Source organism: Tamandua tetradactyla, chromosome 2 (genome assembly GCF_023851605.1).
Source record: "Tamandua tetradactyla isolate mTamTet1 chromosome 2, mTamTet1.pri, whole genome shotgun sequence".
NCBI lineage: Eukaryota > Metazoa > Chordata > Mammalia > Pilosa > Myrmecophagidae > Tamandua > Tamandua tetradactyla.
Window position 1 is genome coordinate 198,881,659 of NC_135328.1, and position 20,533 is coordinate 198,902,191.

The 20,533-nt window shown below is 55.9% G+C and overlaps 3 protein-coding genes across 4 annotated transcripts; 2 read left to right on the forward strand and 1 right to left on the reverse strand.

Moving 5' to 3' along the window:
• Positions 1-842: 842 nt before the first annotated feature.
• On the reverse strand, positions 843-2,457 carry GPR3 (G protein-coupled receptor 3). The gene has a single exon (XM_077137555.1). The coding sequence runs from the start codon at positions 2,455-2,457 to the stop codon at positions 1,468-1,470; it is 990 nt and encodes a 329-aa protein (XP_076993670.1). The 3' UTR covers positions 843-1,467.
• A 6,681-nt stretch (positions 2,458-9,138) lies between these two features.
• On the forward strand, positions 9,139-13,318 carry CD164L2 (CD164 molecule like 2). Of its 2 annotated transcripts, none has more exons than XM_077137572.1 (5): positions 9,139-9,288; positions 9,687-9,854; positions 9,956-10,027; positions 10,536-10,584; positions 12,046-13,318. In XM_077137572.1, exons 1-5 carry the CDS (start codon positions 9,201-9,203, stop codon positions 12,188-12,190), a joined length of 522 nt encoding a protein of 173 aa, XP_076993687.1. In that variant the 5' UTR covers positions 9,139-9,200; the 3' UTR covers positions 12,191-13,318. The 2 variants fall into 2 exon arrangements, with proteins under 2 accessions (XP_076993687.1, XP_076993682.1); XM_077137567.1 differs by having other exon boundaries at positions 10,536-10,580; positions 11,223-12,069.
• Positions 13,319-16,428: 3,110 nt separating this feature from the next.
• Positions 16,429-20,501, forward strand: FCN3 (ficolin 3). The gene is made up of 8 exons (XM_077150670.1): positions 16,429-16,562; positions 16,805-16,900; positions 17,239-17,283; positions 17,516-17,548; positions 17,782-17,909; positions 19,029-19,158; positions 19,268-19,402; positions 20,129-20,501. The coding sequence occupies exons 1-8, from the start codon at positions 16,472-16,474 to the stop codon at positions 20,368-20,370; spliced, it is 900 nt and encodes a 299-aa protein (XP_077006785.1). The 5' UTR covers positions 16,429-16,471; the 3' UTR covers positions 20,371-20,501.
• The last annotated feature ends 32 nt before the right edge of the window (positions 20,502-20,533 follow it).

Consider the following 20,533-nt stretch of genomic DNA (forward strand, 5'->3'; position numbering starts at 1 on the left):
TCACCCCACTTCACATAAGGAACCCGAGGCTCAGAGAGGTGCAGCGTCCTGCCGAGTTACCATAGTAATCAATGGGGTGGTGGTCTGTGGGATTCCAAGGCGGGGGAACCCTCCGCAGCAAAAAGAACTTTGCTCTCTTGTTCCATCAGTTCCAAAGCCCCAGACTCACTAATGTGGACATCCCCAACCCAAGAAGGGTCAAGCACCCTGGTCCCTGTCCCCAGGAGGAAGTGGGGACTTTGCCAGGTGGTGCCCAGGTCCGAGATGAGGCCCATCAGACCTGCCTCTGCCATGCAAGGAACTGGCATCCTGGCGGTGGTGGCAATGGGGGTCACTTACCAGCCACTCTCCACCCTAGGTCTCCAGCCCCCAGGCCTCTCTCCCATCAGGCCCCGGTCTACTCCCACCACACACATACATATGGACACATACGTATCACAAAATCATATTTTATTGAGGTTTGGGTTGGGGACAGGACTGGGGAATGCACTGGGGGCCATACCCCAGTTGGCAGAGGGGCTGGGTGTTGGCTGGCACCCCGCCTCCTCTGGGGCACCGCAAGGTGAGGCCCAGCCCCCAGGCCACGGCTGTGGCGCTGGTCACCAGGCTGGACTGGAGTCGGGGGTGGGGTGGGGGCTGTTCTTGGTCCCAGCTGCCTGGCCGGGCTGCAGTTCCCCCCTGATGGCCACCAGAGGGCAGCCGGCCCCCAGCGCAGAGGAATTCTCGGTTGCTGAGGGGATGGCTTCTTAAAAAAATAAAAAAACCAGAGGCTGGTGTGTTTCCCCTGCACACCCAAGGCTGGGCAGGCCTGGGGAGAAGGCTCTGGTTTCTATGATCTCTTCGATAAAAAATAAGCAAAAATAATAACAAAATACGTGGTTTCTCTTTCTCCCTTTTCCCCCTCTAGGAACTGAGGTCAGAAATGGGGGTCGGGGGTTGGGGATACCCTGGTATGGCCTGGATTTCAAGGTGTGGGTCTCTTTTTCCCCTTCCCACCCATAAATAAATTCATAAATAAACCATAAATAGATATTCTGTATGTGCATATATAGATAGATAGATAAATCTTTCTCTCTTTTTTTTTCCTATCTAGGCAACTAAGTGACTGACCTCCCTGACTCTCTAGCTCAGAAACTCAAAACTAGTGTGACATGGTCAAGGTCAAGACTGGGGGAGGGGCAGTCCGGGGATTTGAATGGCACTGTAACACACCCAGCATTCTGGAACTCCACACCAGCGGGGCTGAGGGACCTTCTAGCAGAACCCTGACCACCGGAACATTCTAGAACCATGAACTCACTGGGCTCTGCAGGGATCTGACTAGAATCCTGAAACACCCAATGTCCTAGAACTCCAGAACCAGCTGGGTCTTGGGTCTGTGGGTTTGGGGATTTGGAACAAAGCCCTGGAGGACCTAACATTCTGGAATTCTGTAGCGATCAGAGTTGAAGGGTCATGAGGACACCACTAGACATCGCTGGGTGAGCGGGATCGGAAGGGGATCTTGGAAGAGGAGCAGCAGCAGATGGCCCACAGCACCTTCTGCACATCCTGGTTGCGGAAGGCATAGATGATGGGGTTGATCATAGAGTTGTAGGTGGCAGGGAGTAGGGTGAGATAGGTGTAGAGGGACGGCGAGTGGCCATCACCCAGCAGGCAGTAGACAGTGAAGGGCAGCCAGCAGGCGGCAAAGGCGCCCAGCACCACGGCCAGTGTGGCGATGCCCTTGCGGGTGGCCACATAGTGGGAGGCGGGCAGCAGGTGCCGCTGGAGGGCGATCTGCTGGGCATGGCGGCAGACGATGCGGCAGATCTGGGCATAGAGTTGCAGCATGACGCCAAACACCATGAAGAAGGCCACAGCCAGGACCACCAGATGGTTCTTAGAGAAGGGACGCACCACGCCACACGTGGCCGGAGCATCCAGGCAGTTCCAGGCCAGCACAGGCAGCAGCCCCAGGCCCAGCGCAACCCCCCACACCAGGACCAGCATCACGTAGGTCCGCGTCACCGTCGTCTCCGAGTAGTAGGTGAGGGCATTGTACAGAGAAAGGTAGCGGTCGACAGTGATGGCCAGCAGGCTGCCGATGCTGGCAGTGAAGGCCATCGCCAGCACGCCCGCGAGCACCAGCCTCATCTCCTCCGAGCCAATGCAGAAGACAGCAGCAAAGTGCAGGACCAGGCCCAGACCTGCCAGCAGGTCCGCCACAGCCAGGCTGCCCACCAGCAGAAACATGGGGGCACGGAAGGCGGGGGTGCCCACGATGATGGCCACCACCAGCGCGTTCTCGCAGGACACAAGGGTGCCCGAGATGCACAGCACCACGTCCCAGGCCCTGGGCGAGGGCAGCGGAGCAGCTGGGCCTGTGGGCCCCTCCGCTGGGTCCACGCCGCTCACGTTCACATTGCCCGGGCCAGCCGACAGCCAGGCCAGGGGGCTGCCTGCACCCCACATCATGGCACCTACAGGAGAAAGGCCCTGTGAGAGGCAGGTGGGGCTGGGGGCTGGGTGGCCGGGGACTGGGGGTGGGCGTGAAGCGCCCTCCAAGATACTGATGGGAGGCTCTCCTGAGTATGGCTGGGTCCCCATGCCTTGTCTCTCCATTCATGCCCTGGGTCTCCTTTCGGGATACTTTTGTCTCCTCCACTGCTCCCAAGCCTTTGACCAGGGGCTCTCCTTTCCTGGGGTTCCCTGTCCTGGGTCTTTTCGCTGTCCCTTCCAACCCTCTGCATTCTGCAGGCCTCTTTTCCAGCTCTTTCTCCCACATGTGTGACCAGAGGAAAGCCAGATGAGGGGCTACTTTAAGTGGATGGGGGTTCATAGGACGCAAGGGATGCCGGGAAAGTCCCAAGATCAGGGATGGGGAACACATTTCAAAACAGCAGCTCTGTTTTCTCCCCATCTGGGAGAATGACGCTCAGCTTCAGAGGCTCACAAGACCTCTCACCATCTCAGTACAGGCAGCTCAAGGCTCCGCCCCAAGAAGGGTGGGTGAAGCTCTCGCTTGCCCCCACCCCACACACCTAGGGTAACAACACCTGGAAAGTTAGCCCTGTCACCCACCCACAGACTTCTGCCCCCATCCGGACCCCTCTTCATGCCTGAAGTCCTGGTCCAGCTGGGAACCTAAATCCCTGAGTCAGATCCCTCCTTCTGCCCAGACACCTGGATCTTGGATCTGACTCTGTTTCCCGCCCAGATTCCTGGATCCCTAAATTAGACACCTCCTCCTTCTCGGACGCCTGGGCACCTGCCCCAGACGCCTCCTGCCGGCTCAACCTCAGATGACCATTTGTCCCTTCAGGGCCTCGGGTCCCTGCAGGAGTACTCACCCCCCGCCGGGTCACACAGCTGATGGATCTCAGCAACCAGGTTCGTGGGCCCCCGTCTACCAGCCCAGAATCTGGGTTCCCGGCTCCGACCTCCGACCCCGGCTAGGCGCTGGGAGCCTCCCGCGGGCCCCGTGCCCTAGCATCCTGCGTGCCCTTCCGGATGCGTGGTGCCCGCGGCAGGGCCCGCTACTCACCGCTCGGGACCGGGCGTGGCGGGGCCGCGGGGAGGCTCCGCTCGGGTCTGGGCCGCGCAAGGTGTGCGCGGACCCCTAGAAGCCCCCGCGGCCGCGGGAGAAGAGGCGTGAGTCACCCCGCCCCGCCCCGACCGATGGCTCGGTGACGTCAGCGCCCGACCGGCCAATGAGCGCGGCGCGCTGGGGCGCAGCGCGCACGGCGAGGCATAATAATGAAGCCTTGCACCGCCCGCTCCCCCATTCATAAAAAGCGACCGTGGCTGAGGCCCCGCCCCCTCCCGAGTCAGCCCGCGCTGTCCTTGACGCGGCGCCCTCTGTGGGTCGGGGGTTTTGGGGGGCGCTGGTGGTATATCCTTGGAGAAGTCTCAAGGAGGCTACGGAGGATGAGGGGCGGGTGGAGCGGAGAGGGGACCCAGGTAGTCTGTGGAGTGAGGGTACCCTCGGGGAACAGACAGGCTGATGGGATCCAAGTGACGGGGACCGAGTGATGGGGCTGAATGGGCGTCCCCAGTGAGGATGATGGGGCTGCCGAGATGATGAAGCCCTGAGATGACGGTGACAGGAGCACGAGGGAGCAGGGAGGTGGGTGGCAGTAGCGGTGACAGGATCTTGGGGGAGGTGGCCGTGAGATGCTGACGGTGGAAAGGGAGGTCTCCAGGGTGTCAGGGTGACTCTGCAGTATGATGGGGTTCAGGGACCCCAGGGAAGCAGAGGCGGTGCAGGGGGAGATGGAATGTTCAGATGATGGGACTTGAGGTCACCGTGACCCTGTCAGAAGTACTGAGGCCCTGAGGTGACAAATCTAAGTGAGGGTTTTGGGGTCCTGGAGTGAAGATATCAGGTGAGACCGGTGAGTGGATCTCAGGGTGCGGGGGACACGGTAGTGGGTCCGAAATGACAGTGACCAGACTGGCAAGTTACTGCCGGGATGGGTCCTCGTGATGCAGGGCTGGGAGAAGGAGCTGGGTGACGTCACTCATGTCAGCCCAATAGCATCCTCAGAGCACAGGAGAGGGGGTCCGGGCAAGATTTCAAAATCTGAATTATTTATTCCAAGATCTGGAAAGCCAGCAGGGGTGGATGGGGGGACACTTTCCCGGAGCAGCAGGAGGGGGGGAGCCAGGAAGAACTCAGAAGCAGAAAACCTGGCAGCTAATTCCCAGGGCATTAGATCCCTCTCAGCCCTCCATCTTGGGCATCCTGGGGGTGGGGGCTTTGGAGAAAGAGCTCCTTTTCCCCAACACTGCCTGTCCTTAATCTCAAGGCACCACCCCTGCAGACTTCTCCAGATGCAGCAGATGTGGCCAGTCCTGGGGGAATGGGGGTGGGTTGACTGCCCATCTTCCCTCTGACCCTAGCTTTAATCCTAATTTGAGTCATCCAGGCCAGGCCTGTGGTTTGGGGCCAGGGGCCAGGGGCCAGGGATGCGGTTAGGACTTAAGGAAACCAGAGGAGTCCAGATTCTAGGCCCCACATGACTTCTCCTCCCATCACTGCAGCTCCTATAATCAGGGTCCTACTGGGCAGCTTTTGGGCTTGGGTGTGGGGCAAGGGGTAGAGGGTGACAGGTCAGGTGTCAGGGGGTATGGGATGAGGAAAGAGTCAGTACAGGGGACTATGATGCACTTCAGGTTGCATGTAGTGAGCGTGGGAGTGCGTAAGAGTTGGAGATCAGAAATATAGGAGGGATTCAAATCCCAGCTCCTCCAATTACTAGCTGTGTGACCTTGGATGAGTGTCCTAACCTCTCTGTGCCTGTTTTCTCATTTATAGGGATAATGAATAAGGATTATATATATATATATTATCTATATAATACTTACCTCGAGGATTATTGGGAGGGTGACTGGCACATTATCAGCACTGGTTGCATGTTGTCTATCAATAGTATAGCTGGCAGGAGGAGGACACCTGGGAGGCACAGGTGTGCAGGTGGTAACATCTAGAGGTGGATGATAAAACTCAGAAAGGTGAGGAATGAAAGCAGCAGAGAGTGAGGAGGGCCTCCTGGTTGTGGACAAGGATATTCCTGTTCCTGGGTCTTTGCATTGGCCATCTATTCTGTCCACAACCCCTTCATATCATTCAGATTTCTGCTTCCAAACTGCATCCTCAGAAATGGGACTCCCTAATTTCTATCTCAGACTCACCTCTCCCATCACTCTCTCTCCTCTTCCCTTGATTTATTATTTTTCAGAGCACATAGCGTTCCTGACATTTTATTATGCAAACCCCACTGGAGAACAAGCTCCGTAAGGGTAGGCACTTTGTTTTGTTTTCTAGTGGAGAACAGTGCTTGGCATGTAGTAGGTGTTCAATAAATATTTGTTGGCTGGATGATCAAAACAAAAAGAAGTAGCCAGAGAGAGAAGGAAAATGCAGAGAGAGTCATAGTACCTGGTGCCACGGAAGGTAGGCGAGTCACAGAGAGGGAGATACAAGGGCTTCAGTGTCCCAGAGAACAGGACTCAGTTACCCACATTCTCCCAAGTCAGAACTGGATCCCAACAATTTCCCAGATGGTCTCAAAAGAGGTGAAGGCTGCTGGGAGGTTGGCATGAAAGGGATGTGTGAGAAACCATCTTCTGGTTTTCTGAGTGGCAGTGATATTTCTAATTCTGAGAAACTCAGGAGACCAAAAAGACTCACATGGGCCTGTAGATTTTCACGCACTCTCTCTCCTGTACCAAAACTGCCCATGCCAACAAGAGGGCAGTTGAGGCCATCACTGCCAACCAGGTCTCTCCTTCCCTAGACCTGCTCTCTAGAGGAAGGGGCAGCCCCTCCTCACCTGCCCTCCTTATGCTCTCTGCCCCTACAGCCTTGCTTCCTCCCCCATAACTGACACCTCTTCTAATCCATTCCACGTGGCAGTTGCCAAACCAGAGCCCAGGGCACCAACAACCCTGTAAAGGTAGGGATGATGACCCCATTTCATAGCTGAAGTTCAGAGAAGACCTGGGGACGGGTACCAAGTCACACAGTAAATGGCAGATCTGGGAACTGAAGCCAGGTCCGCCTGTAACCAAGTCCAGTGTACCTTCCACTCTAGCCCAGATGTCACCCTCCTCTCCAGAAAGGGCTGAGGGTGAAGTCTGAGCCAGGCTGACGATACCTGCAATTCCACATGTGGCCACCAGATGGCCTTGAGCACTCACTTCCACTTGAGGGTTTTTCTGTTCTTCCCTGTTTTTCACCAGTCAGGGAATCCTGGAGACCAAGCTCTAAAATAAGGTGTGTGTGTGTGTGTGTGTGTGTGTGTGTGTGTGTGTGTGTGTGTGTGCGTGCGCGCGCGCACGTGTGTGTAACATAGATTGTCTTTACACCTAAGCCAAAAGCCCAAACCCCGAGAATCTGGGCATCCTCAGAACATGCATCTTAGCACAGACCTGTGCACTGACAGTTCCTCGTGCCTGTTCTCGGGAATAAATACAGAAAAGAACAAAAATCCCTGCCTTCTTCACGGAGCTTCCATACTAATGGGGGAGAGATGGGCAATCAATCTCCAAATAGATACCGCATATGATATCAGGTAGGGAGCCCTTGAGGGCCTCACAGATCAACGCGTCCGTGAGCTGTCACACCGCAGTGTGCTGTGGTTATTTAATAAGCAGCTGCTTTGCTTTTGCTGTGTGCAGGGATTAACTAGCAAAGAACATAAGCACAGTTCTTGCCCTCACGGAGCTTACAGCTTAGTGGGGAAGGCGATCAATAGATGGGAAACAGATGAATAATTAATCACACATTTGATATGTTCGGAAGGAAAAAAGCAGGTATATAGAATTATCCGGAGACCTCTTTAAGTAGAGAGGTCAAAAAGCTCATTAGGGGACGGGCCACAGTGGCTCAGCAGGCAGAGTTCTCACCTGCCATGCCAGAGACCCGGGTTGGATTCCCGGTGCCTGCCCATGCAAAAAAATAAAGAAAGAAAGAAGCTCATTAGGAGGTCATTGAGGAGAGGAGAATTTCCAGGAGAGGGCACAGCAGGTACAAATTCCCTGAGAGGAAAAGAATTGGATGTGCTTGAGGACTAGAGAGAAAGCTAGTGTGCCTGGAGCCTAAAGAGCAAAAGTCAGAGGGAGGGGTTGGGGTCAGGGAGGTGAGCTAGAGGAAAATCATGTAGGGCCTTGGAGGTGGTGGGCAGCAGTGAGGTGGGAGCCTTTGGGGGGTTTAGGCAAGGAAGCGATGTGATCTGACTTATGTTTTCAAAGGATCGCTCTGTGTGCTGAGAGGAGAAGACGCAAGGGGGGAGAGCAGACGCAGAAGCCCCATTAGGAGGCCACCCAGGCAAGAGACAGTGAGTGAGGGCTGGGCTGCGGAGTAGCAGATGGATTCGGATCTACCATGGTGGGATAAATGCTGGAATGCGCGCTGCAACAACTCAGCCGCACTTTGAGACAGTCACAGAAGGTTTCCTGCGGGAGGTGGCCTTTTGGTGTCATCTTAAAGGATTAGTTCGCCAGGCAGATGGAGCCAGGGGTGGAGAAGGACCCTCCAGCAGAGAGAGTAGCTAGGCTAAAGGCAGGAAGGTATGAGAGTGCCTGCGTTGGATGAGGTGAGGGTAGGGCTGTTCTATCTTCTAAGAGGGTAGGAAAGTGTTGGGGAGAGTCCGAGAGACTTCTAGAGCCCAAATCAAAGGGTTGTGGAGTCCAAGCCACTTGCAAAGTTGTTAGCTGGAAGAGACATAGTCAAGTTTCAGGAGACTCAGCACAGGGCGAGTGGCCTCTGGTCTCGTTGTATCCTGGACTGCCACATTGCGTCTGTGTGACCCTGGGCAGGTGATTTTACTTCTCAGGTCTGCAAATTGGGGGTGATAAAACCCACGCTTAGGGGGGTGCTTGTGGCCATTAGATGAAACGCTGCAAGTTAAAGCTCTTAGCAAAATGTACCTGTTGCATAATAAAATACCAAGTTTGTTAACTTTATTAGTAGTAGTTACAGGTGTGGTGCTGAGGAGAGCAAACTGGGCTGGAGAAGCGGCTACAGTGAGAGGAGAAGAATCAGAAGTGGCCGGTGCCAGGGCAGGAGCCGTCGCGGTGGGGAAGGCTGCAAAAAAGCCCAGCTGACCTAGCAACAGCGTGACCAGGATGTGTCCGGAGCGTGTGCTGGGCCAGACGCAGACACAGCAAGCTGAGGGGCAGAAGGAGTGTGCAAAGGGTGAAGCGAGGCGGAGAGGGAGCGCTGAAGCCGGGCCTGGGTGGTCCGAGGCGAGGGGCCAGCGGAGCGGCGACCCTGCAGTCACGAGGGCTGCTTGAAGGGTGCACTCGAGAAGGCCCCGCCCGCCTGCACCGAGCTCTGGAAGCGGGAGACCTCATTTCAAATCCAGGTTTTGACACTAACTCTCTGTGACCCCGGGCAGGTCACGCAACTTTTCTGAACCTTCATTTCCTCACCTGTGAAGCAGGGATGATGACAGTCACTACTTAACAGAATCATCGCGATTCTGCCGGTGGGAGAACCTAGTTCCCAGGTCTGCAGCTTGTCCTGGACTCCTGCCCAAGCTCCGCCCCAGACCACCGAGCCCCGCCCACTGACCACGCCCGTCGAGCCCCGCCCCCGTCTGGCCCCGCCCCGGTAGCCCGGGTCTTGCTCCCCGCAGGCTCCGCGGAGCGGTCTGGAAGTGACGCGCCGCCCCAGCTCTCAGCCGGCCCCCAGCCCCATTACCCCAGTGGCCATGGTCGCGCCAGGACCCCGCGCCTGGCGGACTGCGGTCTATGGTGGCTGCTGCTACCTCCTGCTGTGCGCCCAGCTCGCTGTGGCTGGTAACGCGGGCCAGGGAATGGTTGGGGGCTTGGGCGGGGGCAGGTGGAGCAGGCCCTCCCCCAGCCGCCCGCCCGGGAGGGGCGAGGTGGGGGAGGGAGGAGTGGACCCTCCGGACGTGTGCAGCCCCCCAGGAGTGGGTTGAAAAAGGGGGCTCTGGCTGCGTGTGTAGCCCTGTGAGGAAAGAGAGCCCAGGGGTGGGGGATGATGGAGCTTCAGGGGAAGTGAAGGACCCTGATGTGTTTGGGGAGGCAGCTCCACATGGATCTGTGCAAAGGGAGGGGCTCTGGTTGAACCCAGATATGTGCAGAGGGGTGAGAGCCACAGTAGTTGGGGGGTACTGTAGCTCCAGTTCAAGGAGTTGCTCTCCTGCTACTCCCTTCCTGCCTGGCTCCCTCAGGTAAAGGAGCTAGAGGCTTTGGGAGGGGCGCCCTGCTCCGTCTGAACATCTGGCCGGTTGTCCGTGGGGGCTGCAAACAGCTGGAACCCTGTGAGCATTGTGTGGAGGGGAACAGAGCCCACAACCTCTCAGGCTGTGTGTGGGAGCAGTGCCTGCCCGAGGAGCCAGGTATGGGGTCGGGCCTCCCTAGTTGAGTGCCCCCACGGACTCTGAACTCCAGGCCCTTGGCCCCTCTCCCCTAACCTCTCTCATACACCTTCTCCCACCAGGACACTGTGTGGCCCAAGCTGAGGTAGCCAAAGAAGGCTGCTCCATTTACAACCGCTCAGAGGCATGTCCAGGTAAGGGGGCTCCCACTGACCTAAGCTGAGTAGGAGGGAAGGGGCTAAGGTGTCCCAAAGCAAAGCACGCCCTCTGGGAAGGACCAGGCTCCCAGGGAGCCCTTGCCCGTGGATCACCTGAGCCTAGTCTCAGTTCTGCCTTTAACTCACTAAGAGGTCTCTTTCTTCTCTGGGCTATTTCCTCAGCTGTAAATTGGAGGATCCAGGATAGGTGTGGGGGTTGGGGGGTGAGGATGGCAGGGAGGTTAGCTTTTCTTCTCATTTAAGGCATAGTGAGGGCTTTAGAAGTTCAGAAGGGAATGGGGGAGGGAGGACTTCCTGTAAGAGGTGGCATAAGAGCTGAGCCTTGAAGGTAGAGATGTAGAAAGGCAGATCTGATGGAAGGAACTGTGTGAAATAAGGTTTGAAAGTATGTCAGGGTCGCTGGAGCTGTTGGCAGGGGTCTTCCTGGGAATGGGGAGAGGGGCAGGGGAAGCGCTGGTTTATTATGGGTTCTCTGTCTCCTCAGCTGCCCACCACCACCCCACCTATAAACCAAAGACAACCACAACAGGTACGTACCACGTGAAGGGATGAGTGGCGGGAGGGCCGGAGGTGCAGGGAAAGATATACCTGGGCTCAGGCACGTACTCGGTGACTTCGCCTGCAGGCCTCAGTAAAATGAACTAGCTAATCCCTGGTCACAGGATTGCTGAAAGGTGATGGGTGTATAGCACCTAGTTCAGTGTGTAACACATAAAAGTCAATTGAGAAATGGTGGTCCCCAGCCCTTCTCCCCAACACCATTCTGGGAACTCAGAACTTGTCCTTGGTGCTGAGGGTGAGTGGCTTGAGTGGCCAATGGGATGTCCTCAGTGAACTGTCTCCTAGTGCATCCTCTGGGCCCAGAGAGGTCCCAAAGCAGGGCGCTGGCAAAGCAGAGGCAAGAACCCCACCCCTTGGTTCTCACTGCTTCTCAAGGCCTTGAGGTCACCAGGCTTGGCAGGGAGAGCTGAAGAGACTCGTGGTTAATTAAAGCCAGAAACGTGATCTCAGAGGCTGAATTATTGATGGCTCAGCTCCTTCTGCGTCAAGCCCAGGGTCAGGCTCTCGTGGCTCGTTTCTTCCCTCTTCTCCTCCTCCATCTCCGGTGGGTTCTTCTCTGGGGCTCCCTAAAGCTGTAGCTGGGACCACCCTTTGCCCTTTGTATTCTCAGACCCCTTCTCAACACTCACACTGTCTTGGAGGTGGACCCAGCTCACAGTTGTCTCCTGTCCCAGAACGATCTGCTACCTGCCAGCCCAGTTCTGCCCTGGACACCTGGCCCAGGGCCTGAAATCGAATCCCTGGTGGGAGTGGATGGGTAATATGGCACAGCTGGGAGACGCCCAGGCACAGCTTGGCAACCATGGGCCCTGAGGCTATCCTTTTTGAGGGGCAGGGGACCTGGGGTGAGTCCAGCTTTGACCTGCCTCTGGACACACTGTCTTGGATGTTTTGGGGAACCTCAGAGCCCAATTTCTCTTGCTGACCTACATCACCCAGTCTCCATTAGCCAACTCAGGGCCTCTGTGTCTTCTAATCCTTTCCTCTCTAAGCTGTGACATTGGGTGACTCTGGGCTCTTGAGGCTCTGAAACCCTGAGACCCAAGGCTGAAAGGGGTTCTGGGCTGGCAGATCTGGAAGCCCAAGTTCTGGGTCCTTCTTCACCCGTTTGGGCCAGTATGGGGCAGGCAGGCTGGAAGGAGGCCCATTCACCATCTGGTCCAACCCACCCATTGGGCCCATGCAGTCAGAGGCCCAGAGAGGGTATGAGAGGCATAAAGCCACAGAGCAACTGGGGGGGCGGGGCCAGGGCAGGAGCCAACGCCACACCCTACCTGTTCAGGGCACTGTCCCTTCCACCGGGCACTTCTCGGATCTCGGCTGAAATTCTCAGCCTGCTGTTCAAGGCCCCCAGAAGCGAGGACTGGTCCTTGACAGATTCTCATCCACAGTGGCCTGCTAGAACCCCCACCATGCCTTGCCCCTGCAGAGAGCCCCCTGGCCCCCGAGGCCCCCGGCCCCGGCTTTGACGGGGCCAGCTTCATGGGGGGCGCCGTGCTGGTGCTGAGCCTGCAGGCGGTGGCCTTTTTCGTGCTGCGCTTCCTCAAGGCCAAGGACAGCACCTACCAGACACTGTGAGTACCCGGCCAGCCTGTGGAGCCTCTCAACCTCACCATCCCCGCACTGCCCCGCAGTCCCCCTCCGGTGTCCAGGGACCGCTCTTCCCAACAGGGCAGCCCCACGGACGACGATAACTCCCTCCGCATTGTCCCCCGTGGAGCCACACCCCCTCACCCTATGCTGGTTCTGGGGCTGTCTCCTTCAGATGCTGGCTGGGACCAGGTGGCTTGGAGCCCCTCTGAGCCCCTTGTGTCTTTGCCTCCTCATGCTGCCAGCAGGGAGGAGAATCAGTAGGTGACAGCCCAGGTGAGCTGCGGCCCTGCAGTTCAGTAGGCACCAGCCGGAACCGGGGCCACGTGTGTGGTTTGGTTTTCCTCTGAGAAGGGGAGCTGCACCTGCGGCCCCCCCCGTGTGCCGTGTGTGGTGTGGGGCGAGTCTCCGCAGCCTCCCATTAAAATGTTTGCTCTTCCAGCTGCTGCCTGCTCTCTGGGGACAGGGATCCTCGGCCATGCGGGGGCAGGGCCACTTCCCCGGGTGCCCTGTCTGCCCTCCCCGCAGAATCTGACCCTTTTCAGGCCTTGATGCCACACTGAGGGGAAGGAGGACACAGAGGCGGCCCTCTTGGCCCCCTGATGGCCAGTGGGTGTGGGGAAAGCTTCAGCCACCAATTTCTGGCCCCTGTGCGCTCCAAGCAAACTCAGCACCTAAAGCCTGGCATCCTCTCCTTTCTGGGCCTGGTGCCTGCAGCTAAGAGCCGCTTTCACCTACCTCCTGCCTCGTCCATCGTCCTTGCGGGACCCCCCAGCTGGCACCTGGGCTCTGTGCCTGCCCCTTCCCACTGACGTGGCCTGGGCACTGCCCCCAAATAAAGGAATTCTTCCCAGCACTTGCTTTGTGTCCTGTGTTCTGGACTATGCGTAGATCGGATGGGGTGGGGGTACAGCCACTGTTGTATCCTTAACGGAAATTATGCTTCCGAATGACTGCTGCTGTCACCCATGAAAATATTTTCATCTGTTAGATCTGGTTGACTCCCTCACCCCCTTTGCAGATGAGGAGATGGCAGCCCAGGAATGTAAGTGCACACGCTTGGGTCACACAGCTGGACAGGCTGGGGCTGGGGTGTGAATCCACGTTTTTCTGACTCTAAGGGGGGCAGAACTTCAAAACCACCCTCCGGAGGCCATTCCAGGCTCTGAGGTTATGCCCTTGCCCCCCACTTCCACTCGGGAACTTCCAGGCACCCATTTCTGCACCTCTGGCCCTTCCTCCCCCTTTTTTTTTTCAAATGGGCAGGTACCGGGAATCGAACCCAGGTCTTCTGGCATGGCAGGCAAGCATTCTTGCCTGCTGAGCCACTGTGGCCCGCCCTCCCCCCCTTTCTTGAGGCCCTCCTGGAAGGGCACACCCACACTCCCTCTACCCCCATCTAATGACATCTCCCACCCAGTGCCACCTGCTGGGGGCCTGGCTGGGAGTCTTGCATCTTTATCTCATTTAATCCCGCAGCTGTCCTGGGAAGTTGAGAGGCAGTAGAGAGTAACGGTGGCAAGTTCAGCACATAGAGCCCAACTGCTCTCTGTGAACTCAGGCAAACTATTATTTTTTAAAAAATATTTTTATTGATAAAACTGAACATGCAAACATTTTTAACATGCAAACATTTCATACGTGGTGTACAGTCAGTGGCTCACATATCATCACATAGTTGTGTATTCATCACCATGATCATTTTTTTTGAACATTTGCATCACTCCAGAAAAAGAAAAAATTCATATTTACCATACCCCTTACCCTTCCCTCTCATGGACAACTAGTATTTCCATCTACCCAATTTATTTTAACCTTTGTTCCCTCTATTATTTGTTTATTTATTATCCATATTTTTTTACTCATCTATCCATACCCTGGATAAAAGGAGCATCAGACACAAGGTTTTCACAATGACACAGTCACATTATAACAGCTATATCTTTATACAGTCATCAAGAAACAAGGCTACTGGAACACAGCTCTACAGTTTCAGGTACTTCCCTCCAGCCACTCCAATACACCATAAACTAAAAAAGGGATATCTATATAATGCATAAGAATAACCTCCAGGCTTATTTCTCGACTCTGTTTGGAATCTCTCAGCCACTGACACTTTATTTTGTCTCATTTCTCTCTTCCCCATTTTGGTCAAGAAGGTTTTCTCAATCCCTTGATGCCAGGTCCCGTCTCATCCCGGGCTTTCTGTCCCACATTGCCAGGGAGATTTACACCCCTGGGAGTCATGTCCCACGCAGTGGGGGAGGGCAGTGAGTTCACCTGCTGTGTCACCTTAGAGAGAGGCCATGTCTGAGCAACAAAAGAGGTTCTCTGGAGGTGACTCTTAGGCCTAATGTTTAGTAGGCTTGGCCTGTCCTTTGCAGGAGTAAGTTTCATAGGGGTGAACCCCAAGATCGAGGGCTTGTTAGGCAAGTTATGTAACAGCTCTGGGCCTCAATTCCCACCTAGTGCGCATGTGTGCCCCATACCTGGGGCCCCTCGGAGCCACAGGGAGCTCCAGTCATTCTCGGGCCTCAGGGAGGCCTCACCTGCGCACATATCCCACCACCACCTATAATGCCACACACACACACACACACACACACACACACACACACACACACACACACACACACAGAGTCCACCTCCTCACCGCCCCACGCCCTCCTCCCATGCCAACTTCCGTCCAGCCCTTTGGTCCCCTCAGACATGAGCCTCCCCTTGGAGCTCCTCCTCCTCCACCTGCCTTCTCCAGGGCTTTGTACATGCCGATTGTCCTGCCTGGATCACCCTCCCCTGGCTTCTCCACCCCGCAAAATGTATTTTCCTTTCTTTCTTGATTGGATGTTTTATTTTTCTTTCAAAAGTAGTAAATGCCTGTAAGAACAACAACAAAAAACATTATGCAGAAATTTATATTTTAAAAAAGGAGAATCACTCTCCCCTTGGTTCTTCTCCTCAGAAAGAACTAGTTAATGATATGTTTCAGACATTTTTCTGTGAATTTACAACATACCTACACACATGCATTTAGCCTTTTTAAATTACAAAGTGGGATCATGCTGATGGTATCTGCAATTATGCCCCTTTCATTATAGATCAGATTTGTCCTGTAACTTGCTCAGATGGTCATAATTTATCTGCCTGGATCCTAGTGACATCATTTCCAGGTTGAGGATTGTAAACAGATTGTCCAAAGATCTTGGCACATCCGTGGGGGGGGGGGGGGGGTTGGGGAAGATGGGTTTCCGAGAACTGGAATTGCAAGGTCTCAGGATCTCTATCTCATGGAACCACCTGTTGGGAAAACTCTGCCTCCGCTTCCCCAGACATTTCCCTGCACCTCAGTCTCCCAGCACTGGGCCTGGAAGAGACGAGGCCCTCAGGGAAAGTTTGCTGAATGAAGGAAGGAAGGAAGGAAGGAGGGAATGAATCTTTTCTCTCCTCTCCTATCACCTGAGTTCGCTTCCCAGCTCAGATCTCACCCCTCACATTGGGACCGTGGCTCCTGCCTTCTCCCTGACCTCTTGGCCTCCACCTGCCCTGCGGGGGCTGCCCGTGCAGTTGGCCTATTTTAGCAGCCATTTCCTAGACTCCCTGCTGGGGCTCTCAGCACTGGGCATTTATGTTGTCAGAGAGAGCACAAGTCATGTTGCATCTCTGGGCCTCAGTTCCTCCATCTTTATTCATTTAGCAAATATTTACCGAGGCCCTGCTCTGTGCCAGGTCTATAACCGAGGGGAATAATAACAGCTCTGAGCTAGGCTGCGTGAGGATCAGGGGTGATGTGCTCGCCGTACCCAGCAGGACATCTGGGATGCAGTAAGTGCCTGCAGATGGCTGCAGTGATTCTTAGTACTATTGCTCAGGATGAGGGAAGGGCTCCTGGGTGGAGATGGTGTTAGGGTGGGGCCTTAACGGACAGGTGGAACGTCACAGGTAGAGATTAAGGGAAGGGAATTCCAGATGAAAAGCACAGCATGAGCCAAGCTTCAAAGGTGGAAAATCCCTGTGTGAATTCGGAGTCCTGGAAAGCCGGTTGGGGAAACGCAGAGACCAGGGTCAGAACTTGGACTCCATCCTGTGTGGACAGGGCAGGGACACTGCCCATTCTCTTGGGAGCTGGGGGAGGAAATGCCCCCACCCCCTGCTGGTTCCAACCAGGGTGGGGTGTCCCCGGGGAACAATGGGGGGAAGTCTTGCTTTACATTCTCCCACCAGCATGGTCCCCATATAAACTGGCATCCTCCCTCTTCTGGCACAAGCAAGATGGGCCTCCTGTGGACCCCACTCTCCTTGATGTTCTTCCTGCTTGGGGGACCCACCTGCCTGAGCATCCAGGACCCCCTCAGCTGCCCAGGTAGGGGGTTGATGCTCTCCCCGGTTGTCCTTCTCCCACCCAGGCTCACCAGTTCTGAGGAGCTGTGTCTGAGTTTGGTGGTCTGGGTTCTGTGTGTAAATGTATGCAAATAAATGCAAATAGTTCAAAACGTTGTCAGTTAAAATCTGGAAGATGGAGGGAGAACTGTGGAGGGGTCTGGGTGGGCATGGCCACCCCGCTGTGCCCACCCTGCGTCCACCTGGTCCCGTGTCTCACTGCAGAACCCAGGGAACTGGAAGCAAGCAAGGTTGTTCTCCTGCCCAGTTGTCCAGGAGCCCCAGGAAGTCCTGGAGAGAAGGGGGCTCCAGGTCCTCAAGGTGAGAGAAACTGGGGAGCCTGCAGGGAATTTAGTGTAAAGTGGGGAGGCTAAGGATGGAGCAATTAAAGCCTATACTGAGGAGCCATGACAAGGGACAGGAACCTCCTCCATGCCAGGCTCTAGGCCGAGTGCCAGGCATCCAGAAAGCAACTCCGCAAGGTAAGTTGTATCACCCCCATTTTACCAAGGAGGAAACTGAGGGTCAGAGGGGTAACATATTTTCCCACAAGCACCAAGCCTGCTGGGATTTGCACCATCTGGCTCCAGACTCCTTGTTACTGTTTTGGCCTTGGACATGGAACAGGACTCAAGGCGTGTCTGCCTCTGGGATTTCAGGGCCACCAGGACCACCAGGCAAGATGGGCCCTAAGGGTGAGCCCGGTGAGTGTGTATCCCCTCCTTTCTTTGCTTCTGTCCCTGGACTGGATGAGTGGTGTCTGCTTGGCCATCTCCCAGGATGGCCGACTGCCCTGGCGTCAGGGGTGGAAGGCTGGGAGGAGAGGGGGACAGGATGAAGCGAAGGGCCTGGGCACCCCCGCCTCTGGTGGTTTATGGGTATTCTCTTGGGAATGCTCAGACCTCAGAACCAACACTCAGTCCTTCCCTGGGGCAGGAGACTCAGCGGACCTGCTCCGGTGCCAGGAGGGTGAGGCAGTCTTCACGGGAGCCGGGAACTTGGTGCCAGGCAGTGCTGGGGTATTGGTGGACCCCCAGGTGTGGCCAGGCCCCTCCCCACAGCCCTCTCTAGACCCCCTACTCAAGGGCCTGAGGGGGCCGAGCAGGTTCCTGATGTCCCACACTTGACCTGCTGCATTGCCCAGGGGGTAGGGGTCTGGGAATAACGTGGGGTCCCTCCTCAGCCCTTCTCCCCCTACCCAGGCCCCAGGAACTGCCAGGAGCTGTTGAGCCGGGGTGCCACCTTGAGCGGCTGGTACCATCTGTGCCTACCTGAGGGCAGGACCCTCACAGTCTTCTGTGACATGGATGCTGCAGGAGGCGGCTGGCTGGTGCGAATGGAGAGGTGGGCTGGGGTGGGGAGGGGGAGAAAGGATGAGCAGGCCAGGCCTAGTGGGCTCTTCTCCCCTTGGCCCCTAGGGGGAGTCAGAGCCCACTGCAGCCTAGGTTTTCTGAGTCATTCACTGAAATGTTTACTGAGTGCCCCTGGGCCTGAAGATGTCTGAGAAGGCTTCCCAGAGGAAGTGCCATTTGAAAGAGCCTTGAAATCTGTGGAAAAGTTCTCCAGACAGACGAGGTTTGGAAGGGCAGTTCAGGTAGAGGGGAGACAAAGACAGGGGAGGACAGGAGGGTTCGGAGGGACCATGGGAGTGGGTTGAGAGCAAGTGTAGGGGTCAGCTGAGGCCTGCCGGCGTTGGCCAGGGATGGATTGAGGAGCTCCGCAAAGGCCCATGGAGGGTACCAAATGACTGAGGATCACGGAGGGCAATGGGTAGCCACAGAAGATTTTAAACAAGGGAGGGATCAATTCAGACTTGTGTTGCAGAAAGGTGATTCAGCTGTGCTGTAGGAGACTCATTTTGGGGGAGGGAGGAGGCAAGAGCAGAAGCAGGGACATCAGGCAGACTGCAGGGGACTGGGCAGGAGATGACAGTGGACTGCAGCAATGGAAACAGAGACAAATCAAAAAGGTATTTAGGAGGGAAACTACAGAGCCTGGGGACGGCTTGGCTCAGCAGAGAAGGGGGGGACATTGGGGGAATCCCAGGAGTCCATCTCGGGCCTCTGGGGGTGACCTCTCTGTTCTAATACCTTGATCGTTATCACAGTAAATTTAAAGCAGATTGTTTGGTGTTTGACTTCCAACAGGGTGGACCTTCTCCAGAGGGGAGGGAAAGGATTTCTATCACTTCAGTCTCCCCCAAGGAGCTGGGGAGTTGAGTGTGTCCGTAAGAGTTAAGGGAATATAGAATTCATAAATACATTCATAGGCAAAGCTCACTTAAAAGGAACCACGTTTTGTCAACAAACCCCCAATCCAAAGAGGGGGGAATTGTAAACCCACCAACCCATCGCTCACCCACCCTCAGTTGCTACTTCCTCCTGCTTCTCTCCACCCTGTGCCCAGCCCGGGGTAATCAATGGAGTGCTGGCCCCCTCTGCCTTCCTAGGTATTCCAGAGGCGGCAGGATGGTTCCGTGGATTTCTTCCGCTCTTGGACCTCCTACAAAGCAGGTTTTGGGAGCCAGGAGTCTGAATTCTGGCTGGGGAATGAGAACTTGCACCAGCTTACACTCCAGGGTAAGTCCCCAGCAGGGTCCAGGAGAGCTGGAGGGAATTCCTCTGCCATCCTGAGAGTTCATCCTCCATTCTGACCCTTATTCTATCCCTGCTTCCGCCTCCTCCCCAGGTACCTGGGAGCTGCGGGTAGAGCTGGAGGACTTTGATGGGAACCTCACTTTCGCCCACTATAAGACTTTCAGTGTCCTCGGGGAGGCAGATCACTACCAGCTGGTGCTGGGCCAGTTCTTACAGGGCACAGCAGGTGGGTGAGCCTGAGCTAGGGCCCCGGAGGAGGTCCCTTCCCCTCTGTGAACCTCAGTTTCCTCATCTGAGAAATGGCAATTGTAAGGCAAGATGGTGCAGGAGTGAAGAATTTGGGCTGTGGAGGCAAAACGGAACTGAGCTGGAATCTTGCGCTGCCCCTTAACTACCATGTGACCTTGAGAAAGTCCCTTGTACGTCAGAATCTGGGTTTCCTCCCCTGTCAGATGGGCAGGGAGTTAGGCAGGAAGGTCTGGGATGCCTTCTGAGGCTCTATTGAGTGTTAGCATTCTCCACTTCAGAAGAGGAACCCGAGAAAGCTTTTTCAGAGAAACTGATGCTTGGGGAGAGATTTGAAAGAGGGAAGTGGTTATGGGGAGGTGCCTCAGGGGAGCCCCCTTTCCTGCCCAGCCCCCCCAAGAGGCTCCTCCCAGCCCTCCCTGGCAGAGTTGCTCAGACATCTGATTGGAGCTGGGAGGAAACAAAGGAGCTAGTAGGCAGCTGGCGATTCTGGGAGGGGACAAGGCAGGGGGGTAAAGCTGGTGGCTTTGGAGCCAGGCAACCCTGAATTTGAGTCCCAGTGCCTGTCCCTGGGCAAGCAACCCGGCCTCTCGATACAGCCGTTTTCTCATGGGGCCTGAGAACCTGCGCCTCCTGTCTGTCCTGAGGCTCCTCTGAAGTACTGTCTCCAAAGGCACCAAGTTGTCTCCCATCCCCTCCCTGCCAGGAGACTCCCTGAGCATCCACAACGGAAAGCCCTTCTCCACCTTCGACGCCGACCACGATACAAGCATGGGCAACTGCGCGGTGACTGTGCGTGGTGCCTGGTGGTATGCCGCCTGCTATAGAGCCAACCTCAATGGGCCTTATGCGGGGTCCGAGGCCGCTGCCCACAAGTACGGCATCGACTGGGCCTCAGGCCGCGGCGTGGGCCGGCCCTACCGCAGGGTTCGGATGCTGCTGCGCTAGGGCTCCCTGGCAGCCAGCACCCTTATCTCTCCTCTGCAGCTTCCAGGCCCTTGGCAGCCCCCTTCCCCTCACTAACCACCACATTTCTGTCCCTCTGTCCACATTTCAAAATAAAATCCCTTTAACCATTTCCTGGCTTGCGGAGTCTTCGTTCCAGAGACTG

Coding starts and splice junctions, on each gene's coding strand:
- GPR3 (XM_077137555.1), bottom strand. CDS start 2,457: ATGATGTGGGGTGCAGGCAGCCCCCTGGCCTGGCTGTCGGCTGGCCCG.
- CD164L2 (XM_077137567.1), top strand. CDS start 9,201: ATGGTCGCGCCAGGACCCCGCGCCTGGCGGACTGCGGTCTATGGTGGC. Junction 9,289..9,686: donor CGCCCAGCTCGCTGTGGCTG/GTAACGCGGGCC, acceptor TGGCTCCCTCAG/GTAAAGGAGCTAGAGGCTTT. Junction 10,028..10,535: donor CCGCTCAGAGGCATGTCCAG/GTAAGGGGGCTC, acceptor CTGTCTCCTCAG/CTGCCCACCACCACCCCACC.
- FCN3 (XM_077150670.1), top strand. CDS start 16,472: ATGGGCCTCCTGTGGACCCCACTCTCCTTGATGTTCTTCCTGCTTGGG. Junction 17,549..17,781: donor CCTGCTCCGGTGCCAGGAGG/GTGAGGCAGTCT, acceptor CCCCCTACCCAG/GCCCCAGGAACTGCCAGGAG. Junction 19,159..19,267: donor GCACCAGCTTACACTCCAGG/GTAAGTCCCCAG, acceptor CCTCCTCCCCAG/GTACCTGGGAGCTGCGGGTA.